Source organism: Notamacropus eugenii, chromosome 2 (assembly GCF_028372415.1).
Source record: "Notamacropus eugenii isolate mMacEug1 chromosome 2, mMacEug1.pri_v2, whole genome shotgun sequence".
Lineage (NCBI taxonomy): Eukaryota > Metazoa > Chordata > Mammalia > Diprotodontia > Macropodidae > Notamacropus > Notamacropus eugenii.
Window position 1 is genome coordinate 184281337 of NC_092873.1, and position 15918 is coordinate 184297254.

At 37.4% G+C, this 15918-nt stretch overlaps 1 protein-coding gene across 1 annotated transcript in view; it reads right to left on the reverse strand.

Annotated features, from left to right (window-relative positions):
• Positions 1–939: 939 nt before the first annotated feature.
• PREP (prolyl endopeptidase) overlaps positions 940–15918 on the reverse strand; it is a 145387-nt gene continuing 130408 nt past the window's right edge. The window contains exons 14-15 of the mRNA XM_072642950.1: positions 13903–14059; positions 940–2893 (exon numbers count right to left, since the gene is read on the reverse strand). Coding sequence (XP_072499051.1) covers positions 2599–2893; positions 13903–14059 — 452 coding nt within the window. The 3' untranslated portion in view covers positions 940–2598. The remainder of the gene's footprint in view (positions 2894–13902; positions 14060–15918) is intronic.

Below are 15918 nucleotides of genomic sequence, written 5' to 3' on the forward strand. Positions count from 1 at the left end.
AATTCACTGGATACTGAACTCTTCAGGTCATGGTGGAGAAATAATAATCTACAACACAACAATCTATGGGAGGCTGTTCCCAGGACTTGGCACCCTAAGTCAGTTGGATGGGTTGGATTCAGAGTTTTTAGGATAGTGGAAGTTATGTCTTCCATTAGGGAAGAACAATGATGCATAAATTTATCAGATGTTTAACAGGGAAGGACAAATAAAGTACTGATTTATTTCCTACCTCTAATATTATTATAGGTAAGAGGTATTATTATAGGTAAGAGGACAATCAAGAGGGTTGCATAGGAGATGAAAGTTTCTAGCTTTAGCAAATCTCAGAAGAGGCAGCTAGGTGGCGTTGGGTCTAAAGTCAAAAAGATTGGAGTTCAAATCCAACCCGAGATAACATGTGGCCCTAGACAAGTCACAACCTGTCTGCCTCAGTTTCCACAACTGTAAAATGGGGATAAGACCCCGACCTCTCAGGGTTGTTGTGATGATATATTTGTAAAGTGCATAGCCCAGTGCATGGTACATAGTAGGCACTATATAAATGTTGTTTATCACTATTTTTCTAGATAGAAAGGGAAAAGGGAGCCAGGTTTGGACTGTGGCTATCAGCTGGAAAATGACTAAGCCTGAGGCTCCAACCAGTTTTTTTTTTAACTTGACTCATTTTATCTCGTGTCAAAAGCCAGTATTTTTTTTTTCTTCAAATTAACACTTGTGTCCTAAGTAAACCAAGTGGGAAAAGAACATTTTAAAATCAATTAAAGCTCCCCCACTCCCCCCAAAAGGGTAGACATTCTGGAACACCACATTTAAAAAAATGGGGTGGGGGGGCAAATTAAAGATACCATTCAGTCTACAATTTGCTACACAATCCAAATGCCATTTTTTTAAAAGAGAAAAACAAATGGGGATGGTTCTATAATAACTTCCAAATACTTTTCACTTTTAAAAATCAATTTTGCTTTTATTGACATTTTTAATGTAATTACATATTTCTCCTCCAGCCTTTAGGCTCTCAGGAGAAACACAGGTACAATTCAGATGTTTGTACATAGTCAAATAAATCAGTTAGTTGATCAAAAGAGAGAAGGCCTTTTGGCTCAACTGTGCAAATGCATTTTATTGGCTTTTTCCTAGCATGCTGTTTAGGAGTGACACTAATTGGTTGTTGGGCAGTATTGCTACTTCTATGGTCATATGGTAACAATGTCAGTTTCAGACAAGATGGCTGAGAGAGACACCTTGCATTCCGAAGGTCGATAGCAAAACACAAGTTAATTACATGCCAGCAGTGTTCTGCATAGTCAGGGCTTAAAAACCATGATCCTACAAGTGCACTGAACAGAAACAAACCAAGCGGCTTCCCTTCGACAGTGCTTGGCATTGGTCCTTTGTGAAAAATAATACCTATTCAGTTGGAGGTGTGCACAGAGAGGACTGCATGATTAGCAGAGTGCTGAAAAATATGACCTACCTCGATAAGCGAAAGGAATTGGAATAGTTAATTTTATTTTGCAGAAGTCTATTATGGCCTTGTATGGTATTTTACATGTGGGCATAATTTCTTCAGTTCTGATGAGGAGAAAAGAGGAAACATAGTAAGATAACTAAGTTATAGGTCTAAAATAGGTCTAAAAATGCCCTCCAGAAAGGAAGATTTTAAAACAAATATCTGTTTGGAAAGTTCAAGGAATTTGGGTCCCATGATACAAGAATCACTTATCATACCATTTAGAACTGGCAGGGACTAGTATTTCCAGAAATCTTGTTAACTTAAGGAAAGAAATTAAAGTTTGGATCTTAGGAAGCAGCCATCATTTTCCAGTTTTCATCCATTTTTATAGGAGGCATTTAAATAAAAGAAAGCTTGTTAGAAGAGGTAGGAACAAATCCGTGAAGAGCAAAATATTGAAAAAAAAAGCAGTTTATATTCAAATGATCACTTGAATCACATTATTTATAAGCTGTTAATCCAAAGAATATAAAAAAGATTTAGGACATTTCTAGAAATCAATTTGTTACAAAGCTGGGCAAAGCTCATATTTTGGGAGAAAAATAATTTAATCCCTTCCGATTAGAACTTTAGTATCCCCTCACCAGTAATTTGTAAAGAAACAGAAATAAAGCCTCCCATTCTTAAATAACATTTATTATGTTGTAAAGAAATGTTGTTTTTGTATTATCACAGTTCTTATGTGTACTTACAGGTGACTTGGATAAGGTTATGGGAGCAAATAACATTAAGAGATTTTATAGGAAGCTTGACTACTTCTTTAAAACTCTGGAAATCTTTAAGTATTAACAACAGCATTTGCTGCAATTTAGCTATTTGTCCAAACATGCTTTTTTTTTTTCCTAAACATATGTCTGAATATGGCAGAAAAAGTCACTCCCAGGAAATAATAAAAAGGAGAAGCCTAAAAAAGATAAAATTCCCACAACAGTTTGGGTCACTGGAAGAACGAACTGTGATTGTTGGATGTAGGAACAGTGTTCTCAAATACAAGTACTATGCCCACTTGTTTCTCTGTGTAAATGGTGGTTAAAAGCCCTTGAGGTTTATTTTGGGGATATAATGGGAGCTGAGCATTTCACTTATTCAATCCAATCGATATTTAAGCACCGTGCTATAAATGCAAACATATCAGAGACTTCTTCTATAACTTTAGCAGTAGGCTTTCCTGCTCCATGGCCTGCCTTGGTATCAACATGAATGAGCAGAGGGTTAGTCTGCTTTCTGCTTCGGCCCACAATATACTGCAGGGTCGCAATGAACTTCAGGGAATGAAGGGGTACCACCCGGTCATCATGATCTGCAGTGAGAAGTAACATGGATGGATACTGGACTCCGTCCCCTTCAGGTAACTTGATGTTATGTAATGGTGAATACCTGAAAAACAAAAGAAATTTTATGTGGTTCAGTATCAATGTTAACAGACATGCAAGACATGCTCTATTTTTAAAAGTGGTTAATTAGTAATGGTAGGGTTAATTTTGTCAACTTACTTCTTTACCTGTCCAGAACACAGAGGAGACTTTGACCTAACCTAGTCCTTATAAATGGATGGAAAATGACTGTTAACTGAAGCTACTGTTAATACGAACACCTGTATAGCACTTGAGAGGATCTCTGTTGTCCAACAGGATTAAGTAGGATCATGGCTGTAGAGCTGGAAGACATCTCATCTAACAGAGAATATGATGATGATGATGATGATGACAATAATAGTGAGGAAATAATTTTATAAATATTATCTCATTTGATTCTCAAAACAACCGTTGGAGCTAGGTGCTATTATTATTGAATTTCTCATGTGAAGAAACAGCGACTAAAACAGGTTGACTCACCCAGGGTCATAAAGCTACTAAGTGCCAGAGGCTGAATCTGAACTCAGGAATTCCTAAATCCAGGCCAGTGCTCTATCCATTGTACCACCTAGTTGCCTTTCTTAAGGAAGAAGGAATTAGGCCCAGAGAGAAAATGACTTGCGCAAGGTCAAGGACTCAATTTCAACATAGAAAAATTATAAAAAAGAGCCTGAAGGATTACTGAGTCTGAAATCTAAAGCACTTGTGTTGTTTTTTTTTCTGCTGTTTGATTTCTTTTGATATTCCTTTGATTTTTTTTCCCCTCAACTGCTCAAAATGAAATAAACAGTAAGGGATCAATCATAATTTTTTGGGTCACTGAGTTAGTAGGCAAGGAGGACAGTTTTCTCCTGTGTATAAGGATGGGCACAGTGTATAAAGTAGAACACAGGTGTGCACTCAAAGTTATGCAAACCTTCTTAGTTTTTGTGACACTTATAGGATAAAGACCTCCTTGCTGCTCCCTGAATAAAACACGCCATCCATCTTCTGATTGATTGTGCATTTTCACTGGCTGTCCCCCATCAGTCTTATTACTTTCCTTTTCACTTCTGTCTTCCTTCAAGTCCCAGTTAATATCCTACTTCCTGTAAGAAGCCTTCTCCAGTCCTCCTTTATGTGTGTCTCTGAAATTATACTCAATTTCTCTTGCCTATGTCATCTTTGAACATAATGGTTGCCGTTCCCCTCCCCCCCATTGAATTGTGGGTTCCATGAGAGCATGGACTACTATGCTCAGCACCCTGCACAGAGCCTGGCACTGTGTAGGTGTGTAATAAACATCTGTGGACCTGACTTGATAGGAGGGCATATATCTTGACCTTATATGTCCTTCTGAATATAAGAGAATTTAGGTTCAGGAACATTGCATGAAGAGTAGAAAGTGAGTACTACCAAATTCAATTAATTTTTTTCTTTTGTAATTTCATTTTTTAACAATGTCTGACATTTGTTACAAGTTTTATATATGTTTTACACAGTTTTAAAAAGGTGCTTTATGTGTTGTTCTCATTTAATTCTTACAACCACCCTGTAAGTAGGCAGCAAAGATGAGGAAACTGTGGCTTACAGGAATCAACTGATTTGCTCAAAGTCATACAATTAAGTGGCAGAGCTGGGACTGGCCTATGTCTTCTGACTAAATCCAATGATGTCTTCATCATGCTCCTCCCTACAGACCACACCCCCAGTTACCTCGAAGCTAGGAATATGAACATCTAGTGATAGTTTTTTTAATAATCACTTTTAAGAAATAATAGAATTCATTAAAAATTTCCTGTGTCTAGAACATCGGCCCACTCTGTCACCTTATGGATGTAAATAAAATCAAGTTTTAAACAGTTGGTTTGGCTAATTCCTTTTTTTGTCTATCATTTCACTGAACTATTTATTTCAAAGCATTTAGTTGAATGTATCAGATACCCTTGGAGGTTCTGAGTAAAGGAACACAAAAAAATAATGGTTTACAGAGTTAAATATTGATTTTGTAGATTTTCAGTTCGAAGACTTTTAAGTTGAAGAAAAAGTACCCCCCACATCATTGGGAGAAGGGTTTCTTCTACTAATAAAATCAGACAGTTCCTATCCCTTTATGATTATTGGTTTTAAAGACCTCAGGATTTCTGATGAGATGTGCTTTGGAAATATTTTATTCTAAGAGGAATGTAAACGCTTTTGAAAGTCAATTGTATGAAACTCCATAGTTAAGGCAGTCTGGATCAGAGGGTTGTAATACAAACCACTGCTAAGGAAACAACAGTATTTAAATTTCAATTCACACAAGAGGCAGAGGGAACGGCAAGATTGTTCCCATAATTAGTTTTCACAGTCAATCAAGGTAAATAGATTGCCTGTGACTAAATCAGAGGAAAGCTGCTGGTATTTAACTACAAAATACAGAGACAGTCTTTTGCTTCGAAAGATGACCTTAACCTGTGTGGATAACTGTTTCCAAAATGTGAGGAGAAAAAATGCTCCAATTAAGCCTGGAGATAAATAACTTTCAGAAGAAGCAGCCTGGTTAGTGGACAAAGAACAGCCAGGGAGTCAGGAAGGTTTGGGTTCCAGTGGGGCCATAACCAACTTACCTCTCAGTACCCTAAACAAAATTTGAAGATTATATTAAATATAAGCATTTTTAAAGGGAGAAAAATAAAAAATAAACCAATGGGAAAGGTACACAATTCTATCTACCCTTTTTATTTCCTTAAACTTTGCTGAGTTCATTTTTCTCCAGGACATTTTGATCTCAATTTTTAAACGTTGTTGAACTTGATACACACTAAAACCATCATCATTTCCATATATAAAGAAGAGAAAAAGGTAGCTTTTACAGGAAATCACAAATATCCATTACACTTTGTTTAAATACACACCCATTTAATATAGGTTAGTTTTAAAGTTGTCCTGTTTTATCTCCCTCTGAACTTCATCCTGTTGTCTTCTGAGCAAGTTAAAAAAAATACACCAATGACCACCTTTTTTTTTTCTGTTTTTTTGCATCACTACCCTTAAACAAATGCAAAACCTTTTTGTATAAAAAAAATAAACATTGTCAAGAAAAATGAATGTAGATGTTGGTCAAATCTAAAAATGAACGTCTCATTTTGCTTCTCTATGGATCCCTGTCAGACAAAGAGTACCATATTTCATCATCAGCCCTCTAGACTCTTGGGTGGCCATTGTACAGTACTGAACAAAGTTCTTTAGTATTTAAAGGATATTTTTCTTTATAATGTTGTTGTAATTTTGTCACTACAATACTCAGCAAGGGTTCTGAGTTTTGTTCACTTCACTCTGCATCAGTTCATACAAGCCTTTCCAGGTTTCTCTAAGTCGATCCCTTTTATCATTTCTAGTATCAACAACATTCCATTGTATTCCTAAACCATTTGTTAAGTTATTCCCTAAATGATGGACACTCCCTTATTCTGCTATGAAGAAAGTGCTGCTGTGAATATTTTTGTATACATGAGTACTTTTTCCCCCTGAACTCTTTGGGGTATTTGCCCAGGAGTTATACTGCTGATGCACAATTGAGTGACTTTTTGTGTTCTGCTCCAAATTACTTTCCAGAATGGCTGACTATTACATTAGTAGTCTTCTCCTTTTTTTGCTTTTACTAAATCCCAACTGTAATTTTCCTTTATTTTTTATCATTGCCAATCTGTTAGGTGTGAGGTGGAACCTAAGAATTGTTTTGCATTTCTCTATTAATGACCTGGAAAACTTTTAGTTGTTGATAGTTTGGATTTCTTTCCTTAAAGTCATATTCTTTGACTATTCAGAATAACTCTTCAATTCTAGTTTTGAATGGGTTCCTTATATATCTTAGATATCAGACCTTTATCAGGCAGTCATGAAACATTTATGGTGTGCCAGACATAGTGTTAGGTACTGAAGATAAAAAGAAAGGAAGGGAAAAAAATAACAACCACCACTGTCCTTGCTCTCAAGGTGTTCCCATTCTAAAGGGGTAGATAGCATGCAAATAAATATGTTGAGATAAGATAGATAAATTGTAATTGGAGGGTAAGCTCTGAAAGGACTGGAGCTGGGGGTGAGCAGACCAGGAAAGGCTTTGTGCAGAAGAGATTTGAGCTTAATTGTAAAGGAAGCCGGGAAAAGATAGGAGCGGGAAGCAAGGAGGGAGAACATTCTAATCAAGGTGAAGATAGCCAGTGCAAATGTATGGAACTGAGAGATAAAGTGTTCTGTGTGTGGAAGATCAAGTAGGTCAGCACAGCTGGAGTGCAGAGTGTGGAGGACAAAAGTATAAGACGGAAGGAGACAGGTTATAAGGAGCTTTAAATGTCTGGGAGGAGTCTATGTTTGATTTGGAACAGATGCTTACTGAGTAGGGGCTAATGTGGTCAGACTTGTGCTTTAAGATTACTCTAGCAGCTGAATGGAGGTCAGATTGGAGTTGGGAAGAGATGAATCAGGAAGGCTAATTTAGAAGGCAATTACAATAATCTAGAAAAAAGGTGATAAGGGCTTGTACAAGTGTAGTGGCTACACGAGTGGAGAAAAGAAATAGAGAGGAGATGTTGTGAAGGCAAAACCCACAAGTTTAACAATAGGTAGGCTATATGAGGTCACTATGACCATGCTGTCACAGAGAATGACACAGGTTGTGAGCTTAGGTGACTGCCCTTGACATTAACAGGAAAGTTAAGAAGTATGGAGGGTTTAGGAGAAGACATGATGAGTTCTATTTTGGATATGTCAAGTTTGAGATACCAATGAAATTTCCAACCTGAGATGTACAAAAGGCAGTTATTGATACAAGACGGGAGGGAGAAGGAGAAGTAGAAAGAAAGAGGGAGAGAAAGGAGAGAGATTGAGATTAGGGCTGCATCTATATGTCTGGGAATTATCCGCATAGAGATAACTGAATCCATGGGAACTGATGATATCACTACATAACATATCATAGATTTGATATTACAGGGCCCACAGAGTTTTGGGGATAGAAAGGTTATTGGGTGTGACCTAGTTTAAGAAACAGAGGCTAAGAAGAGTTGACCAGACAGGTAGGAGAAAAAGGAGAGAACAGTCACAGAAATCTAGAGAGGTGAGAATATCTAGGAGAGAATGAATCACAGTGTCCAGAAGGACTGGAACTGGGAGGTGGGGGTGGATGATGGCGGGGATAATATGCTGGAAAAGATGGGAAGTGACAAGATCAAGGGTCTGCCTTGTCAAGGATTTGGGTCACCTCTTCATGGGGGAGCAGGATGAAGGAGAAGGTGAGAGAAGATGAGGAAGGCAGAAGAGGGCTCTCAGTACATGACTTCAAGATTTTCAGTAAGGTATAAACAAAATCCTCAAGTGGGCAGATGTGGGAGGTTTAAGGAAGGAATGAAAAGGTTTAGAATAGCCACTATGGTGAATGGACTATTGAGTGGATTTTTGAAGTGTGTCTTGCTGCAGTGAAAGCTCAGTTAAGAATACATAACATAAATCTGTAAAGGATCCCACTAATTTTGTCCAGCTCTCAGTACTATGTGAATAAGAAGAAAGGAGGCAAACGGAGGGAGTTATCCAAAGTTGGGGTTTGTCCAGGTGAGATGGACAGTGGGGCAAGGGATTTATGTAGAGGATAGTAGAAAGTTAAACTGATTCAGCAAGTTACTGAGACAGTGAAGACAAAAGATTAGTCAATGTAGGAGTGATGGTCTGGGAAAAAATTAAGGGATGAACAGATTTAAGGTCACAAAGAAAATAAAGAACAGAGGTTATATAAGGAAAGATAGAACAATAAAGATTATGATCAGATCAAGGAATTTTTGGAGCTCATGAACACAGAAGTGAAACAGTTATGGGTGATGGCAAGATGAAGGGTATGGGTACCTTTGCATGAGGCTGAGGTGCAGTGGAAAAGTAGGTCATAGTGACTGAACAGACTAAAGAACTGGAAAACCATGGTAATTGAGGCAACATCAACAGAAGGAGCCATGTCTCACTGAGTACTGAGAGACAGAAAAAGAAAGGAAAAGATGTGAGATGAAAGCAAATCTGATAATTATGGACCAAGCATTCCAGAGAGCACAGTGGAAAAGTTGGTTAGATATGGAATGGGACACTGTGAGAGAGAAAGAATGGGAGGACAAGGAATAAAGGAAATGGGAGTCAAGGAGAGGGCAACTGGGGGTGGGGAACAGGGTTTTTATATCAGCAACCGAGGATTCAGAATCACAGAGAAACTTGATGCAAAGATCTTATTAATGATTCTTCCTTTATCCAAGGTTGCAAAAAGTTATCTCCTTCCATTCCCCTCTAATTTGTTTATGACATTACCTTTTATATCTCAGTCCTGTATCTATTTGGAGTTTATTATGGTATATGGCTGGGAGATTACTGTTCTAAACCTATTTCCTATAACCTAATTTATTACATAGCTCCTTCAGTTTTTCCAGAAGTTCGTGCCAAATAGTGAGTCCTTATCAGAGCAGTTGGCATCTTTGGGACTGATTAATGAACACTATTCTACTATTCTGTATACAATACTTCTGCCTATCCACTAACTGACTTTGCTATTGTTTAACCAGTACCAAAGAGCTTGGATGATTAATGCTTTGTTAGTAGAGTTTGGAATCTGGTACTGGTTAAGTCCTTTTTCTTCACACATTTCACCCCTCACCCAACCCCAATCTTTGCATCTAGATTCTAGAGAAAAAAAGATCAAGAATCTCAAAAGGAAAAGGGAAGAGGTGGACATAGAAAGGAAGGAGACCTAGCAATATCAGATCTTGACAAGTTGGAACACTGGGTTGACTCTAATAAGATGAAATTCAACAAGGATAAATTTATCTTTACGTATAGTCATAGATTTTTGTGCAAAAAAAATCAACTTCACAAATATAAGAGGGTGGAGGGAAAATCAGGTTATTCTGAAAAATACCTGAGGGTTTCAATGAACTAAAAATGCAATATGAGGAAGCAGTGTGATTTGACAGCCAAAAAATTTAATGTGGTGTTGGGCTGCATTAAGGAATAGGGTGATAGTCCCATTGTATTCTACCCTCATGGAATGACATCTGGAGTATTATGTTCAGTTCTGCTCACTACATTTTAAGAATGACACTAATCAGCTACAGAGTCCACAGACAGACTAGCAGGATGATGAGAGGTTTTGAGTCTACGTTATATGTAACTCAGGTCTTCCAGAATACAAATCCATGCTCAGACGCTTACTAGCTATATGACCCTGAGCAAGTCATTTAACCTTTATTTGCTTCACTTTCCTCAACTGTAAAAGGGAGATAATAACAGCATCTGAAGATCAAATGAGATGATATGAATGAAGTGCTTAGCACAGTGGCCTGTTTTATATAAATGCTCCCTCCCTTCTTCTTTCCTTCCCCTTATAAGAGAATTGAAGCTGTTAGTTTAGCCCCCAAATCAGAAGACTTGGTGGGAACAAGATACCTGTCTCCAAGCATCTAAAGGCCTGAAAAGCTGTCATGTGGAGGCATTGGATTTGTTTTGCTTGGTCCCAGAGGGCCAAATCAGGAGCAGTGGGTGGAATTTGCAAAAAAGGCAAATGCAGGCTTGAGGTAAGGATTCCAGTTGTTCAAAAGTGGAATGGGTTACCCTGAGAGGTGGCTGGTTCCCCTTGCTTGAGGTCTTTAAACACAGGCTGAAGAACTTTTGTCAGCTACGTTATCTGGGAGATTCCTTTTGTATATAGACTATCTGGTTGATGGGATATTTCCACTTTTCAAATTGGATACTTTTCCCCTATTTGGCTTCAGTTTAGCTTAATTCAACCTAGAAGGTACTTGCCTCATAGGCAATAAGAGAAAATAAATAGCCTCTTGAATGCAAAACTGAAAAACTAAGAAAAATAAAGGAATGCTGATGTGTGTGTGTTCATCCTTCATTGCAGAAGACCATGCCATCAGAGAAATGATGACATGACTTGCACTTGACTTTGTTCTGAGTGAGGGAGAGCTATGCAGGTCACCAGCCTCACTTCTCCTCCAGAGCCATCTGAATCCAATGAACAGATATTCATCAGGATGACTGGAGAAGACCCAGGATGAGGCAATTGGGGTCAAGTGACTTGCCCAAGGTCACACAGCTAGTGAGTGTCAAGTGTCTGAGGTGAGATTTGAACTCAGGTCCTCCTGACTGGTGCTCTATCCACTGCACTACCTAGCTGCCCTCATAAGGAATGCTGATAAAGATCAGGTGAAAAGAGCCAATGGTAAAATGACTGATTGGAGTTTAATGGTGTGAGTCAGTCAACTTCTGGGCTGATCTCACCAAACTCTGAGAAGTAGGCATAGTTTCTAGTTCTTACAATTTCTTTCCCCTTTAGGAGGTTCTAATCTAAGCATGAAACATTTCTATTACTGTTATTATTAAACTTGTGATATATACTTAACAAATATACATGAGTTCAAAAATTTAAGAGCTTTTAAGTCTCCCTCTCTCTTACATGGCACATGTAAGCTAAAAACTGAACATGCAAAATACTTTTCCTATTACCTGCACCTAGAAAACTAGGCTACCTGTAGCTCTAACAGTAAATGTGTGCAAATGGAAAAAAAAGGAACTGAATACTTTTCTGCTGGACAACAGAAGTTCAATTATGCAAATGTGGATTCATTACTAAAACATTTTTTATCTGATGAAAATACCATGTTTGTGTAAGCAGCTACATTAAAAGATTGTTTACTGTATACCAACCATGCCAACTGGACACACAATGCAAAACAAAGGATTTAAAAATGAGGCTTGTTTCTGTTATTCCGTTGTTGTACGGGTTAAATAATCATATCTACTTAATGTGAATCTACTGTTTACTGAGAGAGAAAGCTAAGGCACAGAAAGTAAATGCTACTTGATCTGCTTATACAAATACTAAATGATGCTGAGAATTTAGAGCACTTATTTATATTTAGATATTTCCTAGGTAGATCATGCTTTTTCTCAAACTGTTTATGCTTCAGGTGACTGAACATAAGAGTAATGAGCAGGCAAACACCTTAGCTTAGATGGTTTCCACAGAATGCTTGCCAGTTTCTCATTTTGCATATGGATGGAACTGAAAAGGGTGAACTAGATAAATTTTTAATCTCTCTAATAATGCAACGCATTGAAGAAAAATTACCTTTTAATACATATATAGAAAGGCTTGGGAAGGAATAAAATAACTTTACTATATTCCTTACTTTCTCCTGTATTTCCTTAGCCCTTAATATTCAGAAAGAAATTTAAGATTTTCCCCCCTCCATATAATTTCCTTTTTTTGTAAGCTCCCACTGTCAAATTGCAGGACCCCTGAGCCTCTGAAAATGTCATTAAAACAAATGACTTCAAACTCAAGGCAGAATTACAGTTGACTATTAACTTCTTGTGGGTAGGAACTGTTTTCTGTTAAGCAAAAACAATGAACACAGCTATCATCTCTGATAGTGCATATAAAAGTACACATAGTTCCCACCTCTCTAATGAGAGAAGAGAGGGGCATTTCCTCATTTCTTCTCTGGGATCAAGGGCAATCATTATGATTAAATAGTATTGGTTTATATGACCATTTTTAATATTATTAGCTTTACATTACTGGAGTAATTAATTATATCTATTGTTTTTCTTGTCCTATTTCACTTTATTTTAGTTTGTACTCAGCTACCACCCTGGTGCAGGCCCTCATTATCTCTCACATTGACCACTGTAATAGCCTGCTGATGGGCTTGCCTGCCACTCCAATCCATACTCCATTCAGCCACCAAAGTGATTTTCCTAAAGTATAGGTCCGACCATGTCACTCCCCCCAACTCAATAAATTCCAGTGGTTCCCCATTACCTACAGAAACAAATGCAAAGTCCTCTGTTTGGCACTCAAAGACATTCATAACCTAGCTCCCTCCTACCTTTCCAGTACCCTAACTCTTCGCCACATGCTCTTTGATCCAGTGACACCAGCTTCTTGGCTATTCCATGAACATAATACTCCAACTCTCAGCTCCAGGCATTTTCCCTGGCTGTCCTCCATTCCTGGAATGCTCTTCCTGCTCATCTCTGCCTCTTGGATACCTTTAAGTCTCAACTAAAATCTCATCATCGACAGGAAACTTTTCTCAGCTGTTCATTTCTAGTGCCTTCTCTCTATCAATTATTTTCCATTTTTCTTGTACAGCTTGTTTGAACATACCTGCTTGCTTGTTGTCTCCCCCATTAGAGTGTGTGTTCCTTGTAGGTAGGAACTGTCTTATATCTTTTTGTATCCCCAGGGCTTAAGCACAGTGCCTGGCATATAGTAGATGTTTGACTCACATATGTCTGTATGTATACACCTAGTACAATCTATGGTGGTTTTCTTAAGGAACTGGCAAGCAAGCTTGACTTTCTGTCTTTCTGCAGGTTTCTGGGAAGTCATATTGATGTAAGGTGGACAAGTAGTATGGGCCTTTGTGTTTTTCCTCCTATCAGGAATCCATTTTTTCTATTTTCTTTTAAAAATTGTGGCATGGGAAGAGGAAAGAAATGAATCTTAGCAATGTTTGCTAAAAGTCTGGGAGATGGACATCAGAAACCTGCTATGATCTATTACATCTGCATGGCAAATTGTGCCCTACTTTTGCTTTCGTTTTATCACTAAAATATCTACTCTCCCTAAAATGTAGGAATGAATTTCCTCCTCAATATTGAGGGTTAAGGCAAGTGAGAACAATAAACTGTGTAAACACTGTATGAAAAAGCTATTAAGCCTTGTGGCCAATCTTTATTCCAAAGACAAATGGGGAAACATCTCTCTTTTCTTGGCAGTTAAGGGCAGAGGACTGATTGTATGTACAGAATGGGGCATACTCTATCAGGCAAAACTATCCAAACTATCCTCTGCTGGAGGAAGAACTGCTGTGGCAGGGGAGGGAGTGGTTACTGGTAGGTGAAGATGATGTTTTAAAAAGCATAAATAAAACATTTTTTAAAAGGCTATTAATGAAAAACTCACTTCAAAACTGCATAAATCAAAGCATTAACTGTTAGGTAACAAATGAAACTTAAGAATCTTACTTGCTAAGCCATTCAAAATGTTCTTTTGTGTCAGAGCAACCATAGTCTGTGGTCCAGGCATGGCCAATGGTATACTTATGGAACTTTAGCATGTCCATTACTCCAACTTGGGCAATGACACAACCGAAGAGGTCAGGGCGTTGATTAGCACAAGCAGCTAAAAGAAACAACAGAAGGGCAGACAGATTGAACCTCAAGTTATATGTGAATTATTAAAAAACAATCAAATGTGACCCAGAGGCCAATGGGATGAATATGACCCTTTTTGGTAGCTCACAGATCTTTAAACTAAAAGAGACCTCAAATAAACTTGTCTAATCTACTCATTTTATAAATGTAACTAAGGCCAGAGTATTACATTAATTAACCAAGTTCACACAACTAGCTATAGAGGATAAGCTAGGTCTTGACCTCAGATTTACTAGTACCTAGTCAGTGTTATTTTTCCAATGGATCATTCCATGCTATTTATCCTTTGATCCACAATATTTTATCTCCCTTCTTCTCCTCACATATGTTGCTTTCAGGTAGGAACTTTTTCACTCTTTGAATGTACAGTGTACTTTATATATACTGTATTCCCAGTTCCTAGCATAGTGCTGGGCACACAAGCACTCAATGAAAACTTACTGACTGATTCTTTAACTCGTCTAGTCTAGCTACTGTTACCTCTCATAATGACTGATCCCTCCTTCCAATTTCTCCTTGCCAGTCATCCTTTTGTTGTATAATTTTCCCTGTATCATCTTCTTTCTCCTCTCATTCTTCCAGCTCTTATTCGTTCTTTTGTTCGCTACCTAACCACCCAGAGGGATCTTTTTTTAGTAAGGAAGCTGGCCACCTGAGAAAAGAGTGCTGAAGGCTCTGAAACAGTGGACTAAGAAGCAGGCAGAGTGACTAGCTAATCCTTGACAATAAAGAAGACCAGAATTGGTTAATGTCAATAACAATGGCAGGGGTATGGGAAGAAATGCTATCAGGAGGGAAAGGTTGGACTCAACATGGAACATGCTAAGCTAGGCACACACAGGCTTGATTTGGAGACATTTTCCATACCAAATACATAAAAATTTCAAAGAGAGAGAGATGCTTAAATATAATATGTATTTAAAGAAACAATGGAGACCACAAGAAAATTTATGCCTTTACTGAAATCACTTGATTTTTCACATTTATCCCATCAAATTTAGAGAATACATTTTTATTACTTAAGAAAATGATGCTTACAAAATTTTTGTACAACTTTAACCTTAAATTATTATGGAAGTATACATTTTTACTTTTAATGGAAAAAGAGGGTAATGAAGGGGGGACTGGATTAGATTCACAAATTTATTGTTGACAGGAGTAAAGTTTTCTATTAACTTAGAAAATGGAATGCAGGATAACACTCAAAACTGGCATGCTTTTATAGTCAAAAAATGTGAAGACTTGTGTGAAGACTGAAATTTATATAGGCTATTCAAAACCATATCTTATATGTGGGTTATTTAAGACCAAGTATAATCTAGATATAAAAAAAAAAATCTGCAGTTTATAGTACCTGCTCAAGCTATCTGAACTTTCCCATTTCTCTTCTGTAAATCCCACAAACCACAGAACTTCTTATTGGTCCTCACTTTCAACTCTCAAAAGACATGATAGCCAAATCCAATAAGAAAGCTACAAGGACATCAACAAGGTACACAAGGTATTTCTACTATGAGTACATATCAGATTATCAAAGAATTTATAAAGTGTCATCTATATGCAATTATTCTCTCCATGACCTTAGAGAGATTGACATAATATGTGGAATACTGAACACCAACACAACTTATTACTTATAAAATGCTAATCATTTTTCTAAAGTGTCCAAACTGTTTTAGCATTAAAAAAGTCATAGAAAGCTGAAAAAAACACTTTAATGAATCAATTAAGCATATGACATATCAGAGAAAGTGATGGAAGAAATTTATAGATGAAATGAGGAGAAAGACTCAGAACATGATTCTTAAAATAGAATTTTATTTGATG